The following is a 27585-nucleotide window of genomic DNA, read 5'->3' as shown; positions in this document are numbered from 1 at the left end:
TATCACGATTAGACGATGATCACTGGCTTCTTGGTGGTAAGAAACATTGGATTTATATGCATCAGATGGTGGAGAAGAACAGATCGGCGTACTTTTTCAACCTAGATTTGCACAGGAGTGGATGAGACCGGTGGTGTTTCATATGTCCCATGTCTGTCTTGCCCTTTTTTTTTTTGCCCTGCTTGGATGCTCATTACACAAACAGCCGCCACCATTAGCCGCTCTGAGCCTGTGCCGGACCATCGTTTCCAGCTGTGAGAAGGCCCAGTTCTGCCTCGCCCCTTCCAAAGAGAGAACACAGTCTCAAAGTGTAAACCTGTAGCTCCACCGGGGACGGCTGGGCTTCTCAGAGACCACGGTAACGCAAACAGCGCCCCCTAGAAGTCAATAGGAAGAATCAGGTTTGGGTGAAAGTGTGTTTGAAAATAAGCGAGACAATACTGCTGTATCCTGCATAGCATGAGATTAGTCGCTGCACCGGTTCACTCTCCCCGACAACCACGTAGAACAAAATTTACAGGGCTCGTAGGCACATGTAACTGCTTGAATTCAGAGATGGCTGACAAATTCCTATACTCATTGAATGTACTGTATTACTGTTTTTAAAGATAGGATGAGCTAATCTAGTCACCTTTTGTTATTGGTCCTTGTTTAATTTGTCTAAGGTATTTTTTGTATACAAAGGTTTACATTTTTATGTATATTTTTCTTGTGTACAAATTATGTAATATGTGTACAAACACTGTATGTAATATCTGTATATAGTGTGAGAAATTTGATCTTTTGTTTTTGGATGTATAAATAAAACTTGCTGTGAGGTATTTGAGGCCATGGTTTAACGTGGTTTTTCAAAGGTCACCTAAAAAAAAAAATGCGAGGTGAGATGTGCTCGTGTGCACCCTGCCACAGTTTGACAGCTCCTTTTATACGCATGCAAATCATTGTGGAGTCTGAGGGGATATGCCTTATGTTTAATGATATATTTTCTGTTCTGTTTAAAATATCATGGCTAATTTAGCAGTGATAAATTCAGTTTTATCGCTCTCTCTGTAACCTTGGATTTTGCACCTTTGATTCTGGCTGCTGTTAATTCCCAGCTCCAGGTTATGAACTCTGGAGCGCAGCCCCTTCAGTATCCAATCCAGACTACACTGGTAGGACTCTCCCCCTCTTTATTTAAACACGGCTTTTCTGATTTTTAGTTTCACCAGCTAAAAATCAAAAGAAAAACTTTTACTGTGTCCATGCTGTCTGTCTGCACTGGTATGTGCAGTAGCACGTAGCATATTGTCAGCACTCTTTGCCAGGTGGAGTCAGCTGGGGTACCTGATCAATATCACATGATATCATCAGCAGAGGTTTTATTTAGCAGTTATGGCACTGAAGCTTTAAACTAAAGGGCAAAAGGGCTTAAAGAAAAACTGGAGCCAACTCTAAATAAAAAAATAAAAAAATGTGGTATCCACCAGCGTGACAGTGGTGTGGCACTAGCTGTGACTTGGTCTTCTAACTAGTCAATATTTGAATATGTTTGAGAATTTAAGGACGCTTGGGTCTTTTGTGTGCAAAGAAAATTGAAGCTAAAAACTGTGGATTGTAATCTGCTAATCACAAGCAGCACTAAACCTAAGCCTCCCAAAGCCACTGATGTCAGCAGTTACAAATTTGAGCTCAGCAATTTAGTGCCGCCCTGCTCATACCAGCTTGTTGGCACCAGCTTTCTTTTTGTTTGTTTGTTTAGTAGAAATGCGTGTAAGTACTTCTAAACTGGTCACTGGAAAGTGGCAAAATTGGAGTGGTTGTTTCCAAGTTCAGCCATCTGCCTTGGCCAGGACTTGCTGTATGTTTTCCCAATTTGTCCCTCTGTGTTTGTCTTGCAGGTTCCTGGTATGTGGTGTTAATCAGCGCAGCTGGGAGCACTTGGCCAACCTCCCTGGAGCATTTAAGAGCTGGCTATCTCAGTCTTTGAGCCCTCACATTTCACCCAACTATCATTAGTTTGGTTGGCTTCATTTTTCCATTTATTTCACAGTACACAACATGCTTTGCATTCACTCGTCCAACTACTGACACACTAACACACCTTAAAAATTAATAATTAATTATGCTTTTTTTTAATAATAAATCTGAAAGTTCTGGTTAAAGCAGTGTCTTTACTATTGTTATGGCTCATGGGCTCTACCTGCAGGTAAAACAACACATTTGCATATCAACATACGAGGCAGGTGTCGAACTCCAGGCCTCAAGGACCGGTGTCCTGCAGGTTTTAGGTGCGTCCTTGATCCAACACAGCTGATTCAAATGGCTAAATTACCTCCTCAACATGCCTTGTAGTTCACTAGAGGCCTGGTAATGAATTAATCATTTGGTTCAGATGTGTTGGCCCATGGTGAGATCTAAGACCTGCAGGACACCAGACCTAGAGGCCTGGAGTTGGACAACCCTGACAACCTTTCATCAAGTACACATCAAGAGATAAACCAAATCCAAATGACTTAAATTCCTCACATGCAACACATTCTGTTCTCCGCTTAAATCACTGAGCTATGAATTTCATATGGATTTTTACCCAGAGCTAATAGGTGTGATAATACATGATAAGAGAAGATTAATTAGACAAAAACAACAAAGCACCAGTTGCACAACATGAAGTTTAAGGAATGTTTTATTCAGAAATGTGTTTGACTGGTTTCTCTATATCCCTATACAGTCCGAAGATGAATCATCGTCTCCGTTCTGATAATGTTGCCAAGAAAATTTCAGTATCATTTCTTATGTTTAAAATTCAAACTGAAAACAAAAACAAACAAACATACTTGCTTTGATCTACGTGCAGCATTCAATTGTGCGAAATGCATACTGCATCAACTGAAAACCTTTATGCAGTAGCCATACATTTCATCTCTTGATTTTGAATATGTGGACTTTGAAATGTGTGGGTTATTATACAAAACTTAAAAAGGAAATTCGATCACATAACCGCAAGCAGCAAGAAGGGTGATATTTCCAAGAGGCACTACAGTCTGAGTCAGGAAAATGTAAAAAGCAAACCTATTCAACTTTCCACTTAATTTTTATTTATTTATTAAAGATTTGACTAATTCCAAGAAATCCAACAGCACTGTCCTGAATGAGCAACAACACATACTGGACTGGAAACTTGTCAAAAAAAAAAAAAATCATTCAAACTGAAATGTACATTTTAAATGATTGCTATCCAGTGTTAACTGAAATTCGAACACATCACAGAATCCAGCTTTACTCCTTCTATTACATAATACTGCTCTTTGGGGTTATAAAAATAGTTTAAGCATATATGCCTACTTGTGCTGAGAGATGACTCCTGCCGATCACACTGCTTTATTGCCAAACAACACACAAAAGAAGAAGAAAACTCCATAACACTGAGTAACATCTTTAAAAAGCAACAGCGCAACACAAAAAGAGAAGAGCCACACTAGATCACGTTAAAGGTGCAGATTGGGGCATAAATGGCACATTTGTTTGAATGAAGAGCAGACTCATTACGTGCAGTCGCTCGGTTAACCAGCTTCTACTTATTCATCTGATCAGCATTTCAACTGCCCTCATTTTAGTCCATTTCCCACCAGAAGTACAACAGGAAGCAGAAAGGAACTATGAAATGGTTTGTTTAAAAGAACAAGGTTGACATACAGGAAATACTTTGTGTTCCTGTTAACTTAAGCACTCAGTGACCACTTTATTAGGAACCCATCTGCAGTATAAATCAGTCGAATACAAATGCCGTCTCTTTATGATGCTCACAATTGTGATGTAAAAATCTAAGATCGGCAGATTACCTTTAATAGGAGGCTTATGTTATAGAAGTACAATGGAAACTGTGTGTCGTGCAATAAAGGTACATTCCTCCAATTACATTTTCACTTTTTCGGTGAAATTAAAAAGGTAATGTATCCTGGACTGAATTTTATTCTCTTCTTCTCTAATAACATTTGTAAACAGATGCGGTCTAACTGATGAAAACTGATGAGTTGCAAAAATATTGTCAAAATAACATTGCAGTGCAGTATTACAAAAGTAGATTTTAAGGTCAGACTGCACTGTATACCTAATAAAAAGGACACATTAACTGATTTTATTCTTCTCCTTTCTCCACTACAAATAAAATAAGTATTTCCCAGAATGTCAACCTATTCCTTTAACTTCTCGTGTGTATTGTATACATTATATCGGCAAAAAATGATTCTTAAACCCCAAAGATTATATATTAAAAAAAGGTTTAAGACAACCTACATACAGGGTAATTTTGCTCATGTGCACCTTCTTTTATGAAAAAAAGAAATGATTTTGATCTTTTTGTCATTCATCAATAAAACATCACTGAATTTAGAAACAGAGGACAAGTCACAACAAAAGCAACAGATCCAACACTTTAAAGCTGATACTATTCATCCCATTCATCACAAATACTATAAGGCTGATCTGACTCGGTTTAGGGCTCAACATTCCTTCAGTCCTGTAGGAGTATGCTACAACGCATACTACTCAGGCCAACCATTAGGCTTTATACTACCATGCACATTCCTTTTAAGCTAGAGTCAAACGTAGCAGCAGTGCCACTGGTCTCTGAACACTGCTTGGCTTTATGTTAATATATACATCTGAGAGCAGTGTCATCTATGCTGTAAGGAGTCTAGAAAACTAGCACACTTATCACAAAGTTAAAAATCAAAATGATACAGCCAGGCAATTATTACACTGCATGACCAACTCCAAAGTCCAAGCTGTGAGACTTGTGGCGGACTTCTGTTCGTCCCGGATGGTAGAGTGAATACCTGCAAAATACCGTAAGTCTCATGCTACTGTTTTATGGCTACTTTTTTTTATAGTCAAAGGCATTTATACTTGAAGTGCAATTAAAGCTGTAGGTACACTGAGGATAGTACCACTGCAGCTCCTAGGAAGACTAAGAGAGTCTGCTGATTTAAACTCAGACGATGGCACTGCCCTGTTAATGGAATGAATGGACGAAACCTCAGTTTATCAATCAAATGCTGAAAAAACAAACAAACAAACAAAGACAGAAACAAACAAAAAAACAACAAAAAAAGCGGGATGAGGCAGAGTCCAACAAACCAACACAACTCGAAGCTTTATGGAATTGGGGCTGGAAACGGAGCATCCAGTGTTTAAAACTGCTGGGGCTTCAATAAACCAGCCATTTCTCTCTTTTTCAGACATTCTCCAACATTATTACAGCCACACTAAAGAGTGTGAAATCAAAGAGAATCAAGAAATATACACAAACAAATCAATAGTAAACCATGATAGAGGGCAGCCACTTTCATTCACTGGATGAGTACTTAAAAAGTTTCCAACTAAACAGAGAGAAATCAAAGACAGATATACAAAAGAATAAAGTACAAAGGCAAGGCAATCTCACTTGTGGCCTCTTAAGTCTCTCAAAAATATTCACCTCACAGCCATTATCTACACTTTGCATTTGGCCATTTGTACACAGTGGTTCCAAATGCACCATTAACCTCTCAAGAAACTGTAGAAATCAGCCTATTTACAAGTCTGTACAACCACCCTGCAGAGCTCTTTCCATCTCCCAGTAGACCCAATCCACTAAAAGCGGGATACCTGAGTTTTCAATAGAATGCTTCAAACCCACTCGTCACGCTTCACTGAACATTTCACAGGATCTTTCACACAGCCACATGCACACAATTAATTAAGCAAGTTATTTTCTCCATAAGGATGCCGACTGTAAACCTATGTGGGAAAAAGCCACAAACACACCAAAATCAAAACTTAAAGTCCTTCCAGAAAGACAGCTAATGTGCTCTTAAAATAAAACAATTGAGAAGGAGGTATCGAGAAGGGGAATCTTACAGCAGGTGGCAGCTAACTGAGTGGCCACTGACTGTCTTGAATAGGAACCTCTGATGCTGTGCTAGCATATAAACAGACATTAAGTAGGCCAGGATTTGCTTCAGGCAAATAAGTGATGGAGACCTTCCTGGGAGACTTCATTCTGGCTGTGGAGGTCAGAGGAAAAGATCTGACTGCTGCCACCAGGGTGGAAAAGTGGAGCACAACTGGACTTGGCTCATCTCAGTGAGTGGGGGCTGCATGTGGCACAGAAAACCTGAAAAGAAATAAATAAAGGTCAATATTTACCAGCCTTGGGTTAAGTTGAGACAAAACATTACACAAAAACAAATTGCAGATGGATTAAACACATATACTTGCTATTATTCCTGCATAACAAGATTGAGAGGCTTGGGTTTCCTCTCTGAAAAGTCACCATTTAAGACTCCTCAGCTCTGATTTTCTGGGCTTCAGTAATACATCCTCACACTTAACATGTGCTTGTACCATGCTCACTGAAGCATGGAAAGTCTGATGCTACATGAAAAATAGAATTGAGGTTATTGGAATTTCTTGCCCCTTCCTGAGCCTGGTTCTGTTGGAGGTCTCTTCCTGTTAAAAAGGACTTCCCACTTTCGCTAAAGTGCTTGCGTTAGGCAGGGGTCATCTAATTGATGGGGTTTTCTCTGTATTATTCTACCTCAGTAGACTGGTTTTTTGTACGTTTCTGGCTGTAAGTCAATCATACTCCAGTCAGTCTCAGACATATCACAGTTAAATGAAATCTTGTTTAAGCTAAAATCTTAAATCTAGACAGTGACCATTGTAAACACTTTACCAATCTGTTAAAGTGCAGACATCCTCATAGAGGAACTAGCATAGCTATAGACTCTCAGTAGTATTTAGAAATGAGTGAAATCCTTTTAAAGTGCTGTCAACATTGTTTACTGTACATCAATATGATCAGATGACTCCATGATCCCAACAGAAACTGCTGTCTCATGGAAAACTTTGTACAAAATAGTGCTTTTGATGCATCAGTGCAAGTGACTATACCAATAAGTGTATTCAAAAAAGTGCATATTTTCCAGCCAAATTGAATTAAAGCTTTTCCCTTTGTCATTGGAAACCAGTTGGTTTACAATTAAGCTGCCCCCTTAGGCTTACATCCTGCCACACAGTCTGCTTTAATATGAAATCCATTCAGGAAGTAATTATGCAAATTCACAACCTACTAAATGGAGGAAAAAGTTAAAAGTTACTGGTGTGAACTTCACTTGCCTCTGAAGTCTCTGCACTAGTTCAGCCACCAGGGAGTCACAGATTCCTGGGTATTTTTCTTCTGCCTGAACAATGGCCTTTCGCAGCTCCTCTGCAGCTTCTGGCTTGCCATTACTTGTCTCGCCTTTCTGTTTCAACTGTGAAAGTGACAGCTTTTAGATGACATAATGTGAACTGCCTAATTCTAAAGAAAACTGCAGCCTCTAACATAAAATGGAACATAAACTTAAAGGTACACTGTGTAGGATCAGTTGCCGTTTGTAAACTCTGCTGACTCTAAAAAAAAAACTGACAGAGAGAACAGCGGTGGTTCAGCAAGCTAGAATGAATGCAAAGGGAGCAGCACAGGCAGGAAATTTACTGCTTTACTACTTAAAACATTACATTCAAGGGGGAAATGGTTAGTTAGTTGTTGTTTTTTTAACTCACTGTTGTTCTGGTTAGAGGTAAAAATAAACACAGCAATATGTGTACATAATTCTGCAGGAGGGTGTTACGTTACAGGATTTAATGAGGCTGAAATGACAGAACATGCCTCACATTGTCTGGTGTCACCTTTCTGCTGTGTGTGTGGCCATAATCACACAGGCCTAGAGACCAGTTGGCAACCACCTGGGAACCTCTGTTTGGCTTACTTTCAAGGCTATTTTATAGCCAGGACAATCTGCTAGCGACCAAAGCAACCACAAGAAGGTTTTAGGTACACACCATAAACTTCTTTTCACACTAGTGCATGTGTGCTACCTCCAGCAACTACTCTCCACCTGGGTGGGAAATGCATATCTTTCTTTAATGACTTGTGATGCCAGATGGTCACCAGGCCTGTGTAACTGGGCACTTAAGTTTCTCTCACCTGCTTCTTCCTCTGCTCTGTAAGTGTCTGTTCAACTAAGATTAATTTGCACTGTTTACAGTATTTACAGTATATAGTCCTTCCTATGACATCCTGAATGCTGCTATAGGCTGAGGACTCCACACTGAGGCCCTTCAACATAAACATATACTTCCATTGTTAGTAAAATCCTGCTGGGTACACCTTAAGTTGGTGTGACCAGTTGAGTACCAATTACTTATGTATTCATCAATGATGAATATTTTAATATGGGACAAGAAAGCGATGCTTGTACCTCTGAAAAAACTGGAGAAAAGATTGTTGATAAGCTTTGTGACAAAGGCCTCTTTGGATTCTCCTCCACCTGGAAAAAACAAAATACTTTAATTTGAAAAACCAAATAGGAACCTTGAATAAGGCCTTTTGAAAGAGCCCATTCCTTACCCGATTCCTTTCCAACTCAGCAGGCCGTGCTGCTCCATTCTGGACCTTTTTCAAGTCCTTTTTCAGGTCCTTTTTAGGATCATTTGTCAGGTCATTTTTCAGGTCATTTTTCAAATCGTTTTCCAGATCCTTTTCCTTGATGGTGTTGAAAATCCATTTATCATTACTAGCATCATCACCTCCAGATGCCTGGCCATCTTGTTCCCTACAATCAAGCAGGATTTTAGGAACATCAGTGGACTACAGTTGATAGACTTTACACCTGCACCCCAACACTGAACTGAATAAGGTTGGTTTAGATAACTTACTCATCAGATTCGGAGCCAGATTCATCCCGAGACTGTTCTGACTTCCATCTCTTGTATCTGTCAATCAGCTCCGTCAGGTAGGTCGTCTTTTTGGCATGCCTTACAATATACCTATGTTTTAACAACTCTTTGGCAGTTGGCCTCTATAGAGAAAACGTAAAAAAAAAAAAATTGAGCAATTAATAGAGTGGATTTCCTCTTCTTCTTTTCATTTTCAAGCTTAAAAATACAACTTAAACTCAAAAAATGAACTTTTTTTTTCTTAACACTTACAAAGCTAGCCTCCTTATTTAAACAGGCTTCAACAAATTCTTTAAGTGGTTTACTGTAGTTTCCTTCCAGTGTTGGCGGATTGTTCTTTGGGATGAGGAATAAAACTTTCATCGGATGAAGCTCAGAGTGGGGAGGCTCTCCTTTAGCCAGTTCTATTGCTGTTATCCCTAATGACCAGATGTCTGCCTAAAAAAAGGAAAACATTTGCAACCAAATGCCTGGTTTTTAAAATAGCAGAACACAAACATTTTGACAGCAAGCTCCATGACATGACACTCACATTGACTGACTTAAGTAACAAGGGTGTATTTGAGGAAACTGTGCAAAAACAAGACTGTGACATAGCAGCTGAGTAGACAAGCCACACTGACTCATGTTGTGGTCATAAAAAAAATAAATAAAATAATATGGGTCATTTTTAGTCAAGAATACTCATCTTAAGCAATGCTGACAAAAAAAAAAAAACAAAGGTCAACAAAGCACTAACATGAAAAACAAATTGGGAACAATTTTATATGAAACAGTATACATTCATGACTAATTGTACAAACTTGTTTTAAAGCAAAATATTGATCTCGAATTTTTTTTTTTTAAAAAGAACACAAAGTTATGACAAAGATTTTGCTGGGACAGCTGTTTTTAAGTTTAAATGTGACCGTGATAACACACAATATAAGATAATGCTAACCTTTGAATCATAGGCCGATTGCTTTATGACTTCAGGTGCCATCCAGAAGGGAGTTCCAACAAATGTGTTTCTTTTTATCTGTGTATCTGTCAACTGGCCCGCTACTCCAAAGTCTGCAAGCTTCACGTCACCCTGTTCTGACAGCAACACGTTGGCAGCTGAAACAGCAGTGAGAAAAATAAAAAGCTAGTGAGATGCATCACATAATGTCAAAGACCTATTGGTAGAACCATACCTTTTAGTTACCACAGGAACTAAAAAAAACACTCTAGAGAAAAAAAATTCTGACACTATTTTCAGCCACATTAACTTACACCTGTAGAAATGTTAAATGAAATGGCCTCCTCCATCACCCATCACTACTGTAAGACAAATATTATCTATGATGGTGTAGAAGTTGAATATTACAGGGCTGAACAGGATTTCAACTAAGTGTAAGACGTGGACAGATATTAGTGATATGGCTTGTGTGTAAATATAATTATGGCTCAACACTTAGACAAAAAAAAAAGACATAACAGATGCTGGAAGTTGTGAAATGCAAGCTTTTGTAAGTAATTTCCTAGCAAAGAATGACACAAAAAGATTAAAGTCTCACTTCAATATTAGCAAGATGATAAAGGGCTTGCTCTCTAAATATATTTTTTAAAACAAAGGCGATGTATGTACCAGACTGACCTTTGATATCTCTATGTATTTTCTTTTCAGAGTGCAGATACTCAAGACCTTTCAGGATTTCCCTTAGGATGGTGGCGATCTGTGTTTCATCGAGTAGACCCGGCTCCATCTAGGAGAATGGATAAACTCTTGACTCTGGCTGTTATTGTGACAACTGTCATAATGGCCTTACATACAAACAAACACTTTAAGTCTAGATTATCTTCAGATCGCAATTCATAACAACTTACCAAATCAAGGGCTGATCCTCCACCCAAATATTCCATAATAATCCATAATTTTGTACCCTGAAAAATAGACAAATCCATTGGACAGTGTTTAAAGTTATGGTAGAGACAGAAAACAGTACTCATTCAGGTTTCTAATAACGGGAATAGTTGTGGGTACTAGTTATGTCATGGGGTGTTTTGTGGTGGGAAAAAAAATCATGTTAAATAAGTGAATGATAAATAACCATTTTAATAACTGTTCCACTACTGTACACTATATGCCACATCTTCAGAGGTACAAATAGTGGAAGATCAATCAACTTTAGTTTTTTGATTGTTTGTTTGTTTTTTTTATAAGTGAGAGACCTTTCAGCTCATTCTGATATTAGTACTCTCACTGTTTGTTTTGTTTTGGGGGGTTTTAAAAATAAATTTGGTGTGCCTTTGCGCTTCATATTGTTCAAGACTTCTAGGAAACAACATCACACAGAATTAAATGTAATAATTGGAACTGTGTTATTGAGATTCAAGAAAACCTAGTTTTGGTTTATTGAACCACTATATAGATAGACCAAGATAATTAAAATTACACCCTAATTATGACACAAACTTTCAAATTTTATGATTTGAAATTTTATGATACACAACTCACTGGCTGTTATTGTGACAACTCTCATAATGGCTGGATTTTGAACATGGAAAGAAACAAATACGTTTTCTATCTCATAACAACCTGTGACGGTACATCAGCTGTACAGTGAAAAGTCAAATTATAACTACAGGACCCTGCGAATGTCATTTCATCTTGCTTACACTTACAAGTGCATGCAATCTGCATAATATTATACATCAGCAGATGTTTTCTCAGTTGGTGCTGCTGCCTCACAGATGGAAACCAACACCCACCAACGCAGCCACACACCAATATCTGGACTTTCTTTTATTTGCATTCAGAGGATGGTCATTTTTCTGACTTCTTCTCATTTCTTTTGATTTTACTTTGCCATACACAAACTTCAGTGTCAGAAGCTCATTGTTTTTTGTGGGGGTTTTTTAGCTTTACAACCACACCCATCATCAGATCAGTACTGTAAGGAACACCTTGGTTTATTACCAGTTCTTGTGTTATTTCTAATACAGATGCAACAATCCAACTTTTTCCAGTTCTGATCCTATACAGAGACTCGATCTGGTATCAGACCAATCTGATACCAGTGTTAAATAAATAATCTGTATTTCTCTCAGTGAGAAAGAGTCAGGGAATTAGTCTTTATGTGGAGGGCAACACTGTCTTCCTAACTTTCTAAAGTAAAGGAAATAAACACCTTCAAGAGTATAAATTTTACAGGACTGGTATTTAGAAGCAAAATAATAAATGACATTGGACCAAAGTGACAAAATAAAAAAATGAAAATATATATTAACATAAATTCATGTTTTACCTATTTTATTTGCACTCAGTCATTAAAGTCACTAGTTTCCTTTCCTCTGACTAACTACTTCCTTTTACAGCTCCTCACATCACACATAAAGTAAAAGCTTATGCTGCACGATCCACTTCTAGGAATAAGCGCTTCACCTCCTGCGGTGCCAGACATTTGATTTTTGTTTCACGATATGTGCGAGTGAGAGAGAAAAAGCATCGCTGTTAGTTTTTCAGTTCCGTCGATGCACCTGACTGCAGTTAAATTAAAAACATTTCTAAACTTAGAGATGAAGGCTGCCGGTGGAGCTAGACTGAAACACTTTAAACTGCTGTCAGCTTCTTCAAATCTTCTGCTAGCAAACAAACCACTGATGATGTGTAGCATGTGATATGCAATCCAGTTTTTCAAGCCAGGTTCGCACTAATATTCAATCCTAACATTGGATTAGTGCATTTCTTATTCCTAAGTGGTTTTATAAAAGTTCATGTAGTGGACACCAAAATTTAATAATATACTTAGGAGGTCTAATTAACACTGGTTATAAAACGATTAGAGTACCATTTTTGATGCAAGTTGCAACAGCTGAGTGTCAGAACCACTTCTGCTTCTCCTGCCCACTATAATAAGCAGATGTTAAAATGCTGACCAGACAACAACAACTAACTTCAAGTTGATCTATAACAAGGCACACAAACACACATTATCCTCGTTTCTCCCTCCTAAACCTATGTGCGACTTATCCGACTCAAAAAGGCAGACGTCCCTAAAACAACAACAATAGGTGGGCAGATTTCTTAGTTTATATCCATCCATCCATCTTCATCCGCTTTATCCGGGGCCGGGTCGCGGGGGCAGCAGCCTAAGCAAAGAGGCCCAGACCTCCCTCTCCCCAGCCACCTCCTCCAGCTTATCCGGGGGAATACCAAGGCGTTAGTTTATATGGTACAGCATAAAGCACGAGCTGCTGTTCGTCAGCTGCTGACTTCCAGACCACTAGACTGATTAAAATGAGAAGCTATCTGTTCCCTGAGATGCATGTGGGATCAATGATGGATGAAAGCAGATGATATGGGGTTTTTTCACGCAAATAGCAGTACCAGTCTAGAAACTCCATGGACACAACATACACATCATATTTACATACTAGAAACACATTGGACTCAATTCTCTCCTTCAGCCAGTCACATAACTTGAGCTAATGGACCACTTCTCTCGTTTCTCATCTTAAGTACCACAGTAAATGCTCTGAGAGCCACTCTATCACATTTAGTGTGAAAATCTATTCTAGTTACAAAAAAGTGTCTCAGTGATGCTGTAAATACAGCTACTACAGTAGACCCACGCTTTTACTTTTTCCTTCTCTTTTTTTAATCTGCAAATAAAACACCAACACCAAAGCTGAAATTCAACAGTTTGACATTATAATCATGTCTCTTTTACATATGTACATATGGCTTATAAACTTTGCCGTAAACAGCCCACAGGGCATACACTACTGTAATCCCAGGCCAAGTCGAGTTATTCTATACTAATCTGCACCATTTCACAGACAATACTTCCTCCATTGTCTATTTGCATTATTTATTTACCTAAATTGCCATCACTTGCTTACAAGAACACACTACAAACAAATCCATTATGTCAAGCTTCAGCTTTTACAAGTTCACGCAACAATATTCTTCCTGAGATTAAAGCTTACCTTGAGATAGGATCCAAAATACTTGGTGATGAAAGGACTGTCACACTGGCTGAGAACTGTGATTTCCTGCTGAATATCTTCTATTTCATCCTCCGCTTCCTCCAGATCAATAATTTTAATGGCCACAACTTTCTGAGTTCGATTGTCGATGCCTTTAAAGACTTCACCGAAAGAGCCTTTGCCTATCCTCTCCAACTTGGTGAAAAGCTCCTCTGGATCAGCTCTGAAATTCTGATTGACAGAGAAAAAAGACGTTGAGAGAGAAAAAAAGAGGACATTTAAAGTAACATCAAACCTTGTCAGAAAATGTAAAATCTTAAGTTTAACAAATAAATATCCATCCATCATCTTCTTATTCAATACATGGTCGCGGATGGGCTGGAGCCTATCCCAGCTGTCACTGGGTAAGAGGCAGGGTACAACCTGTCCAGGTTGTTAGTGTTAGCCAGGTTGCCAGGGCTAACACAGAGACAAACACTCAGATTCACAGCAGAAGACCAGACCAGGTGTCACTCTTGTCAGCTAAAACCAGGAAGATGAGGCTACAATTCTCACATGCTCACAAAAATTGGGCAAGAGAAAATTGGAAAAATGTTGCCTGGTCTGATGAGTCTTAACATCTGCTGTGATGTTCAGATTTTAGGGTCAGAATGTGGTGTAAAAACAACATGAAAGCATGGCTCCAGCCTGCCTTGTATCAGTGATTCAGGCTGGTGGTGGTTATATAATGTGGAGGCCATAGTCTTAGCATACTTCAGGGCCCTTAATACCAACTGAGCATTGTTTAAAAATCATAGCCTATCCATTAGTGTAACTAATAATGTCCATCCCTTTATGACCACAGTAGGGCTGCCACGATTAGTCGACTAGTCACGATTACGTCAACTATCAAAATCGGCGACAACTAATTTAATAGTCGACACGTCATTTGAAGCTTTGTAAGATCCCAAAAGACGCAGGAATAAGTAGTAGGATTTAAGAGTGTAATAACGGACTGAAACAGAAGACGGCAGCACTGCATGTACAAGGATGCCAGCTGCCGTTAAACCCCGAAGAAGAAGTGTCCCAGAATTCACAGCGCGGCCCATTGCAGCCCTGCTCAGTTTCCAACAATGGCGGCAGCTAGTTAGTTTTAATATTACTCTTATTATTCTTTCTGGGTCACAAAATAAACATTTAACATATTTTCAGGCGAGAATGTAGCTGTGTAAACCTCAAATATCTGCTCAGTTTATCAAGACACCACATATTTTCAAAAGCGCCCTGACGTTTTCGGAGACGTCTGTTACCCACTAGCTCGATAGCTAGCCGGGGTTCAAGACTCACTAGAGCCCGTGAGAACACCGGACTCCCAGCAAATCGTTTTCAAACCCACCGCCGTCTTTCACTACTCAGGTTAAACATGATATATAAGTCACTTAGATAACTTAAAAATGTTATTGTTTGGCTTTTTTCAGTGTTTTATTTGTTCCTGAGTAAATCGGTTTGGCTGAGATTAAAGTTATAGTTTTTACACAGCTAAATAAACGTCAAGCAGACATCTGATCATCAGAAGTGTGAGATGCTCGAGAATATACTCCGGTGTCCTGTTATAGTTTAGATAGCAAGGAGCAGACGGCTGAGTTTATTAAACTTCACTGAAACAATCCGCAAATTTCATTAAAATTTAATAAACTATCATCTTGTCTTTATTTTTAGTTAGCACATACCTTAAACACTTAAAGCTCTAAGCTAATGATAGTTATATAAGAGCAGATGCTCTGCTGGTGCAATAAGTTGTACGTTTTATGTCCAATGGATGCATAATCTGATTAGTCGACTAATCGCAAAAATAATCGGTGACTAGTCGACTATCAAAATAATCGTTTGTGGCAGCCCTAGACCACAATGTAGCCATCTTCATATTGGTGCTTCCAGTAAGATAATTCACCATGGCACCAAGCTCAAATCATCTAAAACTGGTTTCTTGAACATAGCAATTCATTTACTCTACTGTGATGCTGTCATGTCAATATCGAGCAAAATCCCAGAGGAATGTCTCCAGCGCCTTTTTGAATCTATGCCTTGAAGTAATAAGGCACTTCTGAAAGCAACAAGGGTCCAAACTAGTACTGGCAAGGTACACTTAATAAAGTGACTTGTGAGCACACTTTACAATGAAACAGATCTGCAATAAAGAGGTAGTCTGCTTGTTTAGCAGTACACTGTCAGAAGGTTCAGGGAATTGTTTCCACTTAAATAGTAGAAACAGAGACATCCTCTTCGTGTTTTCTTGTGTCAACTTAGAGGTTAAACACAGCCTCCTTAATCCAGCACAGATCCAATGTAGACATCATCAACACTGTTAAGCACGTATCACCTTATTGACAAGTGATATGACAAGCTTTCCATGTTAGAAAAAAAATAATAAGAGTTGGGTTTAGGAAAGTCAATTCTGATCAATAACAACATGCTTCGTTTGGCTGTGATACCAATTTAGAAGATTGGTTTAGCTTTTAAAACCCTGTCCACATGAAAAAGGTTCCCTCCTCCCCCACTCCTTTGTAGCTGACAGTTGGTCAATAGTAGACTTTCCATCCAGTTACAAGTCCATCAAAAGTATACTTCTCAACTTTTAGGCAACACAGTTGGAGTGTAAGGTTAGATGAAGTCACCCATTTTTTTGTTTTAAAATCAGCTGTCACCACAACAAGCCTTTGAATTTCCTCTGACATTTCACAACTCTCTAATTACCATACTGTGATGACACATTATACATTGAATCCAGTCATCATCAAATCCTTTGTTACCAAAAATACAAACATTAGATTTACAAACTGGCCTTGACATATGAATGCAGATTAACTTTATCAAGTCAATTGGGTAATCTCATTACACTTGATAAAAGTCACTCTATATTAAATATTTAAAACTTATCAAGTCAAATTTGTGGCTTTGAGCTACACTTACATCAAAAGACAGCATAACACAGACCTGACAAAAGCTTAATGACCCTTGCACCACAAAGGCTAAGCATAAATTGAAGGACTACACCCTGAATTATTGACTGAGCTAAATGGCTTATTTCCCCATGGAGAACCAGGAAGGCAATAATGGTCTTCAAGCCAGGCAGTTCAATTTCCCTTCATATATGGCAATCATTAACCCAAACAGCCTGAGCAGAGCTTGGAGTGACTTACTTTTCATAGCAAAGATGGCACAGAATATTGAAAAAAAACAAACAAACAACAACCTCCCTCTAACGCTACAAAGCTAAACTATAATAAAATATTTATACATATTTTACAGCAGCTTTGATTTTTTTTGGGAAGATTTTAATGTTTAATTTACCACATAGCTTTGGCTTAAGTTGACACAATATATTGCTTGTGAGTTTCCTAGATACTAATTTCCTGTAAAAGTGCTAATGCAAAGTGGTCAAACCTTTTTAGAAGATGAGTTGAGAGCTGCAATCTGGCAAAGAGTGAGGCTGCTGAATTTGATAGAAATGGAACTTTACAAACAAATAAATCAAAGCAGTGCAGAACAAAGCAGAGTAGAAACAACAACCAAAATACTATCATAACACTGCTGTGATCAGTCAACCAGGTGAAAATCATAACGTTGAGGCTGACCTCTGAAAAAACAATGTGGAAAAACAACAAAGGCACTGTGACCACAGACGACACATGGGAATGTACTTGCCATATCCACAGTCAGCAGGTTTACTCCAACAACCAAAGCTGCCTGAACCTCGCTCTAAAACCTTGTGTTTAATGCTCTGCCAGCTGCTCTATACAACTGTGTAGTCTAGTGTCATCCACACACCACAGTGCCGCACCCTCAGGGGCGAAGACTCAATGTCAGCCACCCAACTGCATGCAAAGCTATGGGCACATATCTGATGTTACCTTTTAACCTGTGTTGTCTGTGGACATGTAAATGATTAACCAATAATTCATAGAGTTTCACTGTGTGCAATCAGTTACCTGCAGACAATCATGCATGCCAAGTTTCATTCTTACATGCACTGTAATGTGGCCTACTTTACTTAAGCAGGACGTGGCATGATAACCATAAAGTGGTCGGTGCATTTGATAGATAAAGTTATAAATTAACACAACTAATTTCCAAAAAAAGTTTAACATTAAATAGAAATAGTAATGAATTAATGAACTGATTTTCAGGACATAACGAATCCACAATTATTCTCCTCTGATATTACACTGAAGATTGTAAGATTCTTAAGTGCTGATGGGTGTAAACAAGTGATCTACTTTTTTTTACAGCTATATTAATACATAATGCTGTATGGTTTTATATATTTAGTTATTGGGACAGGGCTAGACATTCTCTAGCTTCAGCTTCAGAAATACCAAGAGAATTAATTTCTCAGGTTTTCCTTATTTTAAACAGACCTATTACTCTTATTATTGCTCTTTTCCAAATCCACTAAATTTTCCAGCTTGTTTTTATTCTGGGATTCTCTTGTTGGAGCTCTGCAGGATTTCCAGTTCACATTGATCGTTCTTTATGTTAAACTGTGCTTTGGTGTAGCCCCTCAGTTCATCCTTTTCCCCCTACATTTAAGCCCTTTGAAACTTTACTCATGTTTAATATAAGCATTCATTTTAACAGTATATATGATAAATAAATTACATTTTAAAACTCCAGAAATCAGTCCAAAATGCAATCTTTAACCTTGGATCTGATCTCGACTACAATAAACATTATATGAATTGACCGGCCAGATGAATTACAAAATCATTTTCGATAATGACATTCTTTTTTTTTCTTTCCAAAACTCATCTAGCTGGACTTTGGCAAATACGACAGGTGCATTTATTGGAAAGCAAAGGTTGCACATTCTCGGTAACTCGGATGCACATTACTTTCGGTTATTTGGCAAACTTGAAAAAAAAAAAAAAAGAAGTGAAAATGCCAAGTGACCAAGTTAGCTCGCAGCTGAATGTCAGATAATAAAACACAACACAAAAAATTTCAATTTACCTGAATCCCCGGCAGTCCGCTCTGAATTGGAGAGTGAGCCATGGCGTCAAGTCAGCAAAGATGACGCCTTTCCTCGTCTTTTCACCTCTATTTATCAGAGGTATAACGTTTCTTTCCTAACAACACCCTGCTGTAACTGACAGAGCTCCAAACTATGAAAGACGTGCTACCTTATTAAAAGACGTCTCCAAACCAAAATAAAGTCAGGTTCACTTGTCGGCTCCTACTTTGAACCGCCTGCCTGCTTTCTCCTGACTCGCCTTCCGCAGTTAACGTTAGCAGACGTTAGGTAGGCTAGCGACTTTAGCAGCTGGTTAACAGTTAGCAAAATAACTGCGTCGCAGCGTCCTCTCCGCGCGTGTTTGACAGTTTCCGGGTGAAAGTAATACAGGCGTGGCATAAAATAATCGCGCAGAGCGAATACATGCAAACTGTTATAGAGTTTGGTCGCTTGTTGTTCTATTCTCTCATCACTTTTCTCTCTTGCCCGGCGCCATCTTGGTTAATATCATTTTCGTTTAGCGAAGGACCAATCAGCGCGAGGCACAGCAGATGTCGTCATTCGTAAACCAAAAAACGTCACAAGTTAGTACCTTTCACTTTTCTGCATGGACATTTTTCTGGGGAAAACAAAGATATATTTGATGTGATTTTATTTTAGTCATGCCAAAACGGAAAAGCTCATTCTGTTCCCAAGAAACTACAGAAACCAAAACTGCTGTCCTACACTATTTATGAGCTTAAACAATAGCGCCTTTTCTTATTTCTTCTCCTTCTTTCAGCTGCTCCCTGTAGAGGTCGCCACAGCGGGTCAACTGCCTCCATCTCACCCTATTATCCTAGCATCCTCCTCTGGCCTCTCTTCGTCCCCAGCCTGCTCAACCTGAGCTGCCGCCCCCCGTCATATCCATACTGACAAAAGTGTCAATTCAGTCCAATTTATTAAATTGATATTTAATTATTTTTTAATTTGAGTGGGTGAAAATCTTTACAAATAAGTGTCAGTCGTTAAAATTGTCAAAGACATGTTTATAAAAGTCTGCTTTTTTTCCTTTTCTTTTTTAAATGACATCTATATTCTGTATATTTTTATGCATAAATATATACATTTAAGTCTCAAACTTAAATGTATATAATACGTGAATAATGTTATAATAAGTAAATAATGAGGGAAAAATTGCTTTTACTTCTTCTGCTTTATTACAGCATGAAGGTAAATACCAGCATTTTACACAAAATGCATGAAAAAACTGCACTTACCTAAATTTGCATTTAATAGCTCCTGCTACTAAACTTGATATTTAGTTATAAATGGTAATGTTTAATTAGCTTTCCTTATAGTAGCTACACTATTAAAATACTGCTTAATGTATGCATTTGAATATCCGTAACAATATTTGAATACTAATCTAATAAGGATAGCTTATTCTATACGCTTTCCTTTCCTGTGTTTGGGGATATTTTGTTGATAATAATTTCTATTTTTCTCCATAATCCACTTATAATTTAAATTCTCTAAGTTCTTTAAATTCATGTTTTCTCACTGTTTTTCTCCAGACAGTGGTTTCTTTCAGTGTGCTGCGACAGAGGTATGTGACGAAATTTCCAGAGAAAGGAAATTTTACACTATAAAACTGTTGGTCATTTGCAACACATCAATGTCAACAAACAAACAAACAAAGGCGTCATGCTGGTCTTATACTGGTATGAAACTCTTTCACTTGCAGTATGGCTCATGGGACTGGGGTGCTAAACCTGGCATGTGTCTCTCCACTATAAATGCAGTGTTTTATATTCCAATGATCTGTCTTACCTACTTAATAGGGGAAAAAAACTATCTACCTACTACCTTAGCTACCTGAAAATGTTATAACTTACTTACATGGAAGCTGTAAGGGAAAATTTATATTATACAAAACAAGTAGTAATACAGAAGCATGAGAAGTTTATGATTAGGTACCACAGTTATTTGACATCTGAACTAATTACACTCCAAAGTATGATTTCACCAACAGTGCATTAACTGAAAAACAAAAATAAACAGACATAAAAAAACATTACATTGCAAACTTTATCATTTAGTTAGTAATAATTTTGTTGATCATTTTCTGATATTTGAACATTTTATGTTCACATGTGTGAGCTTGCCGGCATTTCACTGTAATTATTTAAACAAGCAGCAGATGATGTTTTGTTCAAATATTGAACATATTAGTAAAGGCAATAGTAAATTATACTCTTCCTAAAATAATATAAGATTTTCTGTCTCAATCACCAGTGCAATGGCAAGAATACTTCCACTGATAACACAGGTTTTTGCTGCGTGATATTGGTGCTTTTTGACTTGAAGACTGAATAAGAAACACATGGAAAGGATGAATGATTATGAATAATGATTATTTAATCATTTTTTCTCACAGCTTACACACGTATATAAAAAAAAAAGGAATTATATCCCATGACATATAATTGTTCTTACCTTATTCTCTTTTTAATTACTATTGTTTATATGAATGCCTCTGCCATAACAATATAAAATATTTCACAGACACACACAACACACACACTTTCCCCTGTACACTTTCTCTTATTCACTAATAATGCATTTTTTTAATGATCTGCTTTTATCTTAAAGTGTTCACATATTGGATTGTTTGTAACTGTCATCGTAGCTTTCAGCTGAGTCTCTCCTGACCATCTTGATCTCTGCCTTCTCACGCTTGTCTTTATCATCTTCATCTTCATCAACCTTTTTACTAAACTGGTCCTCAATTTCTGAAGGGTCAATATAAGTGTAGAAATACCCCATAGTGGAAAAGATGATGCACACTAAAACTAAGAGAGACGCAAAAAGGACGTACTCTGCCCACTGTAAAAGAAGAGGGGAGAGACAGGGGGACAAATACAATGTTAGCATTTTTGCACATGCATGGCTTCTGCATGTTTGATATGTATTTGATATGCTGCATTTTTTTCTTACTTTGTTGGGAAGTTTTGCAATCTCAGCCACAATCAGGACTATGAAGTTACCAATAGCAACTGTAAACAACCAGCCGGCTTGCAGCACCGCTTTCATGTTACTAGGTGCCTAAAGTCACAAAAAAGGGACCCAAAATGACAAAAGTCATGGAGAAAGAAACTATTTCATAGACTAATTGACTTGTCATTTAAATGTACCTGTGAGTAAGAGAACTCCAGACCAGTAACTGAAAACATCACTTCACCAGCAGTTATGAAGAAGTACTGTGGGATCTGCAGGGCCATGTGAACTGAGTTGGGTTCTATGTCCTCTACCACAGTAATAGAGTCCTGACACTAGAATAAATAGATGGAAATGTTTAATTTTTACACGTGAGAATCCCCAAGATAAAGCACAATAACACCAATATTTCCATTATTTGTCTGTTTGTTCATTTGGTGCTCTTTTCTCTTTTCTTTTCTTTCTTCTTTGGATGATCAAAATTCATGATATTAAAATCATTTGGAAGACTTACATCTGGTCCAAAGACAAAAGTGCTGGGTATGAAGAAAGTGTATGAACCTCCAAATCCAAAGTCCTTAATGTATTCGCATGACTGTGACCCACTCAACAAGGAGAATTTGGTCCTGATCATTAGAAAAGAAAATATTGCTAAGAAACTGTAGTACTGTTTGCATAAATTATTGCTGTGTTAGTTAGTTAAAGTAGAAACATAATTCTTACTCTCCATTCTTTATTGTGGAATAAGTGGAGTAATAAAATGGCTCAATTAGTCCCAAGTCCACTGCAGAAGTGGTCACGTTCACAGGCATGTTCATTCCATTTACAAATCTGAAATATTTACATAGTGAGCAACAGCATTAATAAAGTTACATCAGTGTATGCAGTTCCTATCATTTTCAATGATTTATTTAGCACATAAAGATTATGATTGTAACTAATATGATTTTCTGACTTGATAAAAGGTTAAAACAATTTTAATTTCACTTACCGGATTTCATTGTTACCTTGTCCTGGCTTGGAAGTCAAGTCCTGAGTCTGTGAAAATATAACATTGCATACTTAATAATTTAACAATTAAAAGTCCTCTTGTGTGTCTTTGAATTCATTATCGCTCACCAGAAGCCATTCATTACTAATAACTGAGGGAATAAGAAGAGTTTGTCTGGATTTCCTCTTCAAGAAGATGGCTTGTGTCATCCCAGGGCTGCCAACTGAAACAATGATTTGCTCTGTTTCAAATGTGAAGTATTTGTCACTGGCCTGGAAAACCGAGAAAGTGTTTAAGAAGGTCAAACAGTGGTAATATTTTGTACATAAACATATTTTCATGTCATTTTCAATTCGTTAATAGACCGTATAGTGTTATGAATAAGACGACATACCTGAGCTGCATTAAGAGTCAGCGACTCGTTGCCCGGCAGATTGACTGTGACTGCACTGCTGCCCATGTTAAGTAATTTCAACTGACTCTGGGAGGCAGATGGAAACACTGGCAATGTTTTCTGAAAAACAAGGAATAAGTGTTTGTTTTTCCAAAACTCAAAGAGTCAATAAAATGAAGTGAGTTAAAGTTTTGCTTATTTTACAACACATATCTTTTTCTACTCACATCAATTTCAACTTGGACCAAAGCAGCACAGACAAAAGCCATAGCAGCCAGAAACATCCCCACTGTCATTCTTTTTAGTGGTCTGTTGGATTAACATGAAGTTTTGTTACTAATTTGTGATTTTATATATTTAAAAAAAAACAACGTTTATTTATGTGAAAAGAATAGTTTTCTTTTAAAGTCATCTAATATCTGAAAATTCAACATTAACATGAAAATTTGGGGTTTTATTTAGATTGTGTAGAAATAGAAACAGGTGTGCAAGCTCTTCCTTTCCCTGTCTTCCGTTTTTGTTGAAAAGCAACATGATTCATACAGCTCCTTAGGCTCAATATTAATGAAATTGCTGCTAACAGCGAGCTAGCTTAACACAGTCATTTTCAACATAGGAGTTTGAATCACATCTCAAAACAGCCTAAAAAGCATTTTAGCATTAGACCACTGTTAATAGACCAAAAGATTTTCTGGACAGAACACCTGACATTTCAGAAAGGTCAGTTATTATTCAGTGAGTCATGAATAAAACTACGGACATTTTTGTATTTGTAACATCTATAAAATCACAGGCTGTGTAGAAGTTATGGGGTAGCAGCGCTATGCTAACGTGGACCGACCACCTGCTAGCTTCCAGACGTGGAATTAACTGTAATTTCATCATCGACCATTTGATGAAAAATATTAAATGGAGCTGATCTATAATGATGAACTTTGATAGCAGATCAAAACCGTAACAGTAAAGGTCTTTTAATAACCCTTTGAAGTTAATGTTATGGTGTTATGAAACATGTAAACCACAGATACTGAACGTAGTTCATTGTATTTCTCACTTACGTAAAGTTAAAGCCACATTTCTTAATCAGGGGGTAGATTATGCTGTCCATGATAGGTACCAGACTCAGGATCAAGATGGGGTTGAAAATCTTTTAAAAAATATTACTGCATCGTTAGTATCCTCTTAAATAACATGTATTATGTCATTTTAAGTCAATACGATGAAGCTGCTTTAACTTACCTGCATTTGATCGGGCTGTATAACAAGTTTCCCCTGCAGACATAAGGACAATATTATAACATGAACACACTGTATTGGTCAATTATTATGATTACTTTTCGCTGCAATTTTTTATTTTATTTTTTATTTTTTGTTACCAAACTTACAAAGTATCCATTCATTGTGGTAGCTTGCAGCGTCCATCTGGATCCCTTTAAATTAGACCACAATTTTAATTTCCTCTTAGCAGCAAGTGATTTAAATGAAGTCCATTTAAATTAAAAACAAAATTTACTGTACCTTTTGGTCAAATAGGGTCCAGAACATTGGCAGTGGGATGTATAAAAAGAGGACTTTCAGCACCATTTTGATTTGAGCAATCAGGAGTTTCTACAAAACAGGCAGACTGAATGTAAACACAACAACATTATTCTTATAAGACATTAGAGAAATATATAAAATGAAACTTACATCATATTTTTCCTCTGCCCAGTCCATCCAGTGCTGTCTCCTGGGGTACTGATTGCTCCTGTGCCTGTAGCGGTTATTAATGGCAAACTGAGAGAAGAGCAAAGAGTGATACTGTTTTTAGAAACATTGATTTTTAGAGTTGTTACAATAGCATTTATGGCTGATCACATGAATGCAGAAAAGGCTTATATAAACGACTTACCCCAATACATTTACACACATCCAGCATTATGTTTCCCTCGGGTTCAGCTTTGTAGTACATACCACTCCCGACAATAAACACCACTGTTAAGGGAACATCACGGGCAAATCATTCGTTTCAGAATACAGTTTATTTACCCACCCTTTACTTTTTGCTTCATGTTTTGAATTAGTGCCCTAATAATTTAGACATACCGAGTGCAACCACCATTAATGCTGCGGGGACACCGAAAGCCAGGGAATAACATTTCTGCTGACTGTAGATGCCGCACTCCTGACCTGCAGATAGAGGCAAACAACTTTCATTCAACTACAACTTCAACTAAAAACAAGCACTTTTTCCTGCATGATTATTAGAATGTAATTGTTGTCATTCCTGCATGTTCATGGCACTTTAACTTGATATTTTACTTTAAATGCCTACCTCTCAGGATTGGAGTGATAATGGTGGACAGGAGACTCCCACCATTGATACAGAGGTAGAATACAGAGAAGAAAGTTCTCCTTTGCTTATCCTGCGTAGAAAGACAAGTCAGTAATGTGTTTTGCAAACAGTACAAATACTAAAGTGATAATTATCTATGTAAACCGCTGCCTTGTATGTCTTTGAAAAGGTGGTCGAGTTGTATTAAACTCATAATATAAATGGGTTACAGCATAAGCTTAGTATAGCTATATAAGTGGTAATTCTAGGCTTTTAAATATTAAATAACAACTATTAGTTAAACGCATGGTTCTCTAAAGGTTACATGGGTACAAGATTGAGGAAAATGAACAATTTGGTAACTATAGTAACTTAACCACCAATTTAAGATTGCACTCCTCTAACAACATCAAACACCTATTTAGCCAAGAATATAGATCTCTACATTACTCACACTACACTTGGCTGTGTTATACTGGTGGTTCAATCCGGTGTGTCCCAGTTATAAAGCTTGAATACATTCACTTCCTAATTACTATCATTTCTAGCTTTTATATCACATCATGTATCATAAAATAGTTCACGTTTAATTTTAGATTTATTCCATATTTTGATGAACAGCACATTATACAGATGTGACATGCTTTTGTCTTTCCCTCAGATTTTTTTCTTATTTTTAAACTGTAATGTTCACAACCCAGAGACAAAGGTTTCTTGGACTTTACAGACAGATTTCCTAGACCCCTTCTTCAGGAGCCACACATGTAGTACTGCTACCCATCGTTAACCACCATCACCTCAAATTTGACATAATACTCATAATTCCCATCAGCCACATCTTTAATTTGTGTTTGGCTTGAATGTAGAAATGTTAGCATGCTAACAGGTGAAATAAGAAACATAGTAATAGGTATACCTGTTCGTCAGTTTTAGAATTGTCATCGTGAGAAAGTGAGTGATGACTTTGCAATTTATCTGAGCTCATTTTTATTATCACAGAATTTGATAATGGAGAGTTGCATAGAAACCAGGGGGAACAAGGGGATATATTACATGCAATAAAATACTTGAACTATGGATGCTGAAATTACACGTTCAACCACATGCCAGAGGTTAAACATTAGAAGAAGACTCAGCCAAAGAAAGTATTTTGAGAAAGTTAACAGTCTAACCTGGTGCTCACTAAATTGGTCTCCACCAAAAGCAGCCACACAGGGTTTAATGCCACCAGTGCCCAGAGCAATGAGGAAGAGACCCACCATGGACAACGCACTGAATGTGAGGAAGAAGAAATGAATGAGCGCGGTGCATTGTAGAAATATATGATGGAAACTGTGACTCAGTAATTTAAAACTTCAGAAGAAAAGATACCCACACATGGAAGGTCATGTTGTCTGGTGTCCCATCTCTGTTTGAGTCGGTAATGTCATGAACTGCACTGACAGCCATCGCAACCTGTCCAATTGTATAGACAATGGACAAGTAGACGATAGTCCTGAGTGAGGAAGATTGAAAAAGAGCAGTGAGAAAGTACACGTGTACGTTCCTTAAGTAAAGGCTCCACTCGTCTTTACAAATGAACATTCAGAATTAAATTATGAGCATTTTATTCATTAGAAGACTAATACAAATTTTGTACTATTATGTGTAAAAGTATTCAGTTAAATGCCCTTTGTCTGTCGTATTATTACACAGTTATCAGTATCTGCGAATATGTTTCTAATCAGTTCAGTAGAATTGAAGTTACCTTGGTGCAAAAAGAGGATGATCGGGTAAGCGCTGTAGCTATACTTATTTAGATTCTGCCACAATAATAAGGCTACAAGAAATAATAGGATGATAAATGTCTTCATGCATTAAAGAGGAACATGATCTTGTGACTCACTTGAACTTTCCCAGCCAGGAGTCAGCCACAATGGCCCCAAGGATAGGGGTCAAGTAGCAGAGAGCCACAAAAGTGTGGTAGATGGATGTGGCCAAGTCTTCATCCCACTGCAAGAAGTACTTAAAGTACAACACCAACACAGCTGTGGACAGGCAGGGAAAAGAGGCCTTCTTATTTAATTATTAAATGTACATTATTTATGGCATAGGTTTTGATGTTGCCTTAAATTATGCTAATAAGGACCGTTGTAGTTCACGCAATAGTGTCATCCTCCAAAACAATCAAATAAAGGGTTGGTTTAAGCACAAAAATCAGAGGGTTAAGTAGGCTACTT

General features: G+C 37.6%; 2 protein-coding genes across 2 annotated transcripts; both read right to left on the bottom strand.

The window, feature by feature from the left end:
* Nucleotides 1-3293: 3293 nt before the first annotated feature.
* stk24a (serine/threonine kinase 24a (STE20 homolog, yeast)) lies at nucleotides 3294-19189 on the bottom strand. Its single transcript, XM_085384026.1, has 11 exons — nucleotides 18688-19189; nucleotides 13699-13929; nucleotides 10594-10650; nucleotides 10364-10472; nucleotides 9686-9843; nucleotides 8998-9183; nucleotides 8725-8867; nucleotides 8417-8621; nucleotides 8268-8336; nucleotides 7141-7277; nucleotides 3294-6136 (listed from the first exon to the last, which is right to left on the bottom strand). Exons 1-11 carry the CDS (start codon nucleotides 18727-18729, stop codon nucleotides 6103-6105), a joined length of 1371 nt encoding a protein of 456 aa, XP_085240152.1. The 5' UTR covers nucleotides 18730-19189; the 3' UTR covers nucleotides 3294-6102.
* A 2008-nt stretch (nucleotides 19190-21197) lies between these two features.
* On the bottom strand, nucleotides 21198-26830 carry slc15a1a (solute carrier family 15 member 1a). Its single transcript, XM_085383764.1, has 19 exons — nucleotides 26742-26830; nucleotides 26539-26638; nucleotides 25367-25457; nucleotides 25138-25221; nucleotides 24944-25026; nucleotides 24742-24828; nucleotides 24571-24660; nucleotides 24438-24482; nucleotides 24292-24324; nucleotides 24111-24199; nucleotides 23280-23361; nucleotides 23053-23172; nucleotides 22787-22930; nucleotides 22659-22705; nucleotides 22391-22498; nucleotides 22182-22293; nucleotides 21865-22002; nucleotides 21668-21775; nucleotides 21198-21556 (listed from the first exon to the last, which is right to left on the bottom strand). Exons 1-19 carry the CDS (start codon nucleotides 26813-26815, stop codon nucleotides 21326-21328), a joined length of 1866 nt encoding a protein of 621 aa, XP_085239890.1. The 5' UTR covers nucleotides 26816-26830; the 3' UTR covers nucleotides 21198-21325.
* Between the last annotated feature and the right edge of the window lie 755 nt (nucleotides 26831-27585).

Source organism: Rhamphochromis longiceps, linkage group LG16 (assembly GCF_057381845.1).
Source record: "Rhamphochromis longiceps isolate RC_006_pf linkage group LG16, R_longiceps_female_GT1.1, whole genome shotgun sequence".
Classification (NCBI taxonomy): domain Eukaryota; kingdom Metazoa; phylum Chordata; class Actinopteri; order Cichliformes; family Cichlidae; genus Rhamphochromis; species Rhamphochromis longiceps.
This window is presented reverse-complemented; position numbering and strand designations above follow the sequence as displayed.

Bases quoted from the DNA above. Each gene is read 5' to 3' on its own strand.
- stk24a (XM_085384026.1), bottom strand. From the start codon at position 18,729: ATGGCTCACTCTCCAATTCAGAGCGGACTGCCGGGGATTCAG. The intron at 10,651-13,698 runs GTAAGCTTTAAT...TCTATTTTTCAG, and splicing joins ATTTTGGATCCTATCTCAAG to GGTACAAAATTATGGATTAT. The intron at 9,184-9,685 runs GTTAGCATTATC...TCCTTTTTTTAG, and splicing joins AATCGGCCTATGATTCAAAG to GCAGACATCTGGTCATTAGG.
- slc15a1a (XM_085383764.1), bottom strand. From the start codon at position 26,815: ATGGCTGTCAGTGCAGTTCATGACATTACCGACTCAAACAGAGATGGG. The intron at 24,325-24,437 runs GTAAGTTTGGTA...TTATGTCTGCAG, and splicing joins CCACAATGAATGGATACTTT to GGGAAACTTGTTATACAGCC. The intron at 22,499-22,658 runs GTAAGTGAAATT...TAAATATTTCAG, and splicing joins CAAGGTAACAATGAAATCCG to ATTTGTAAATGGAATGAACA.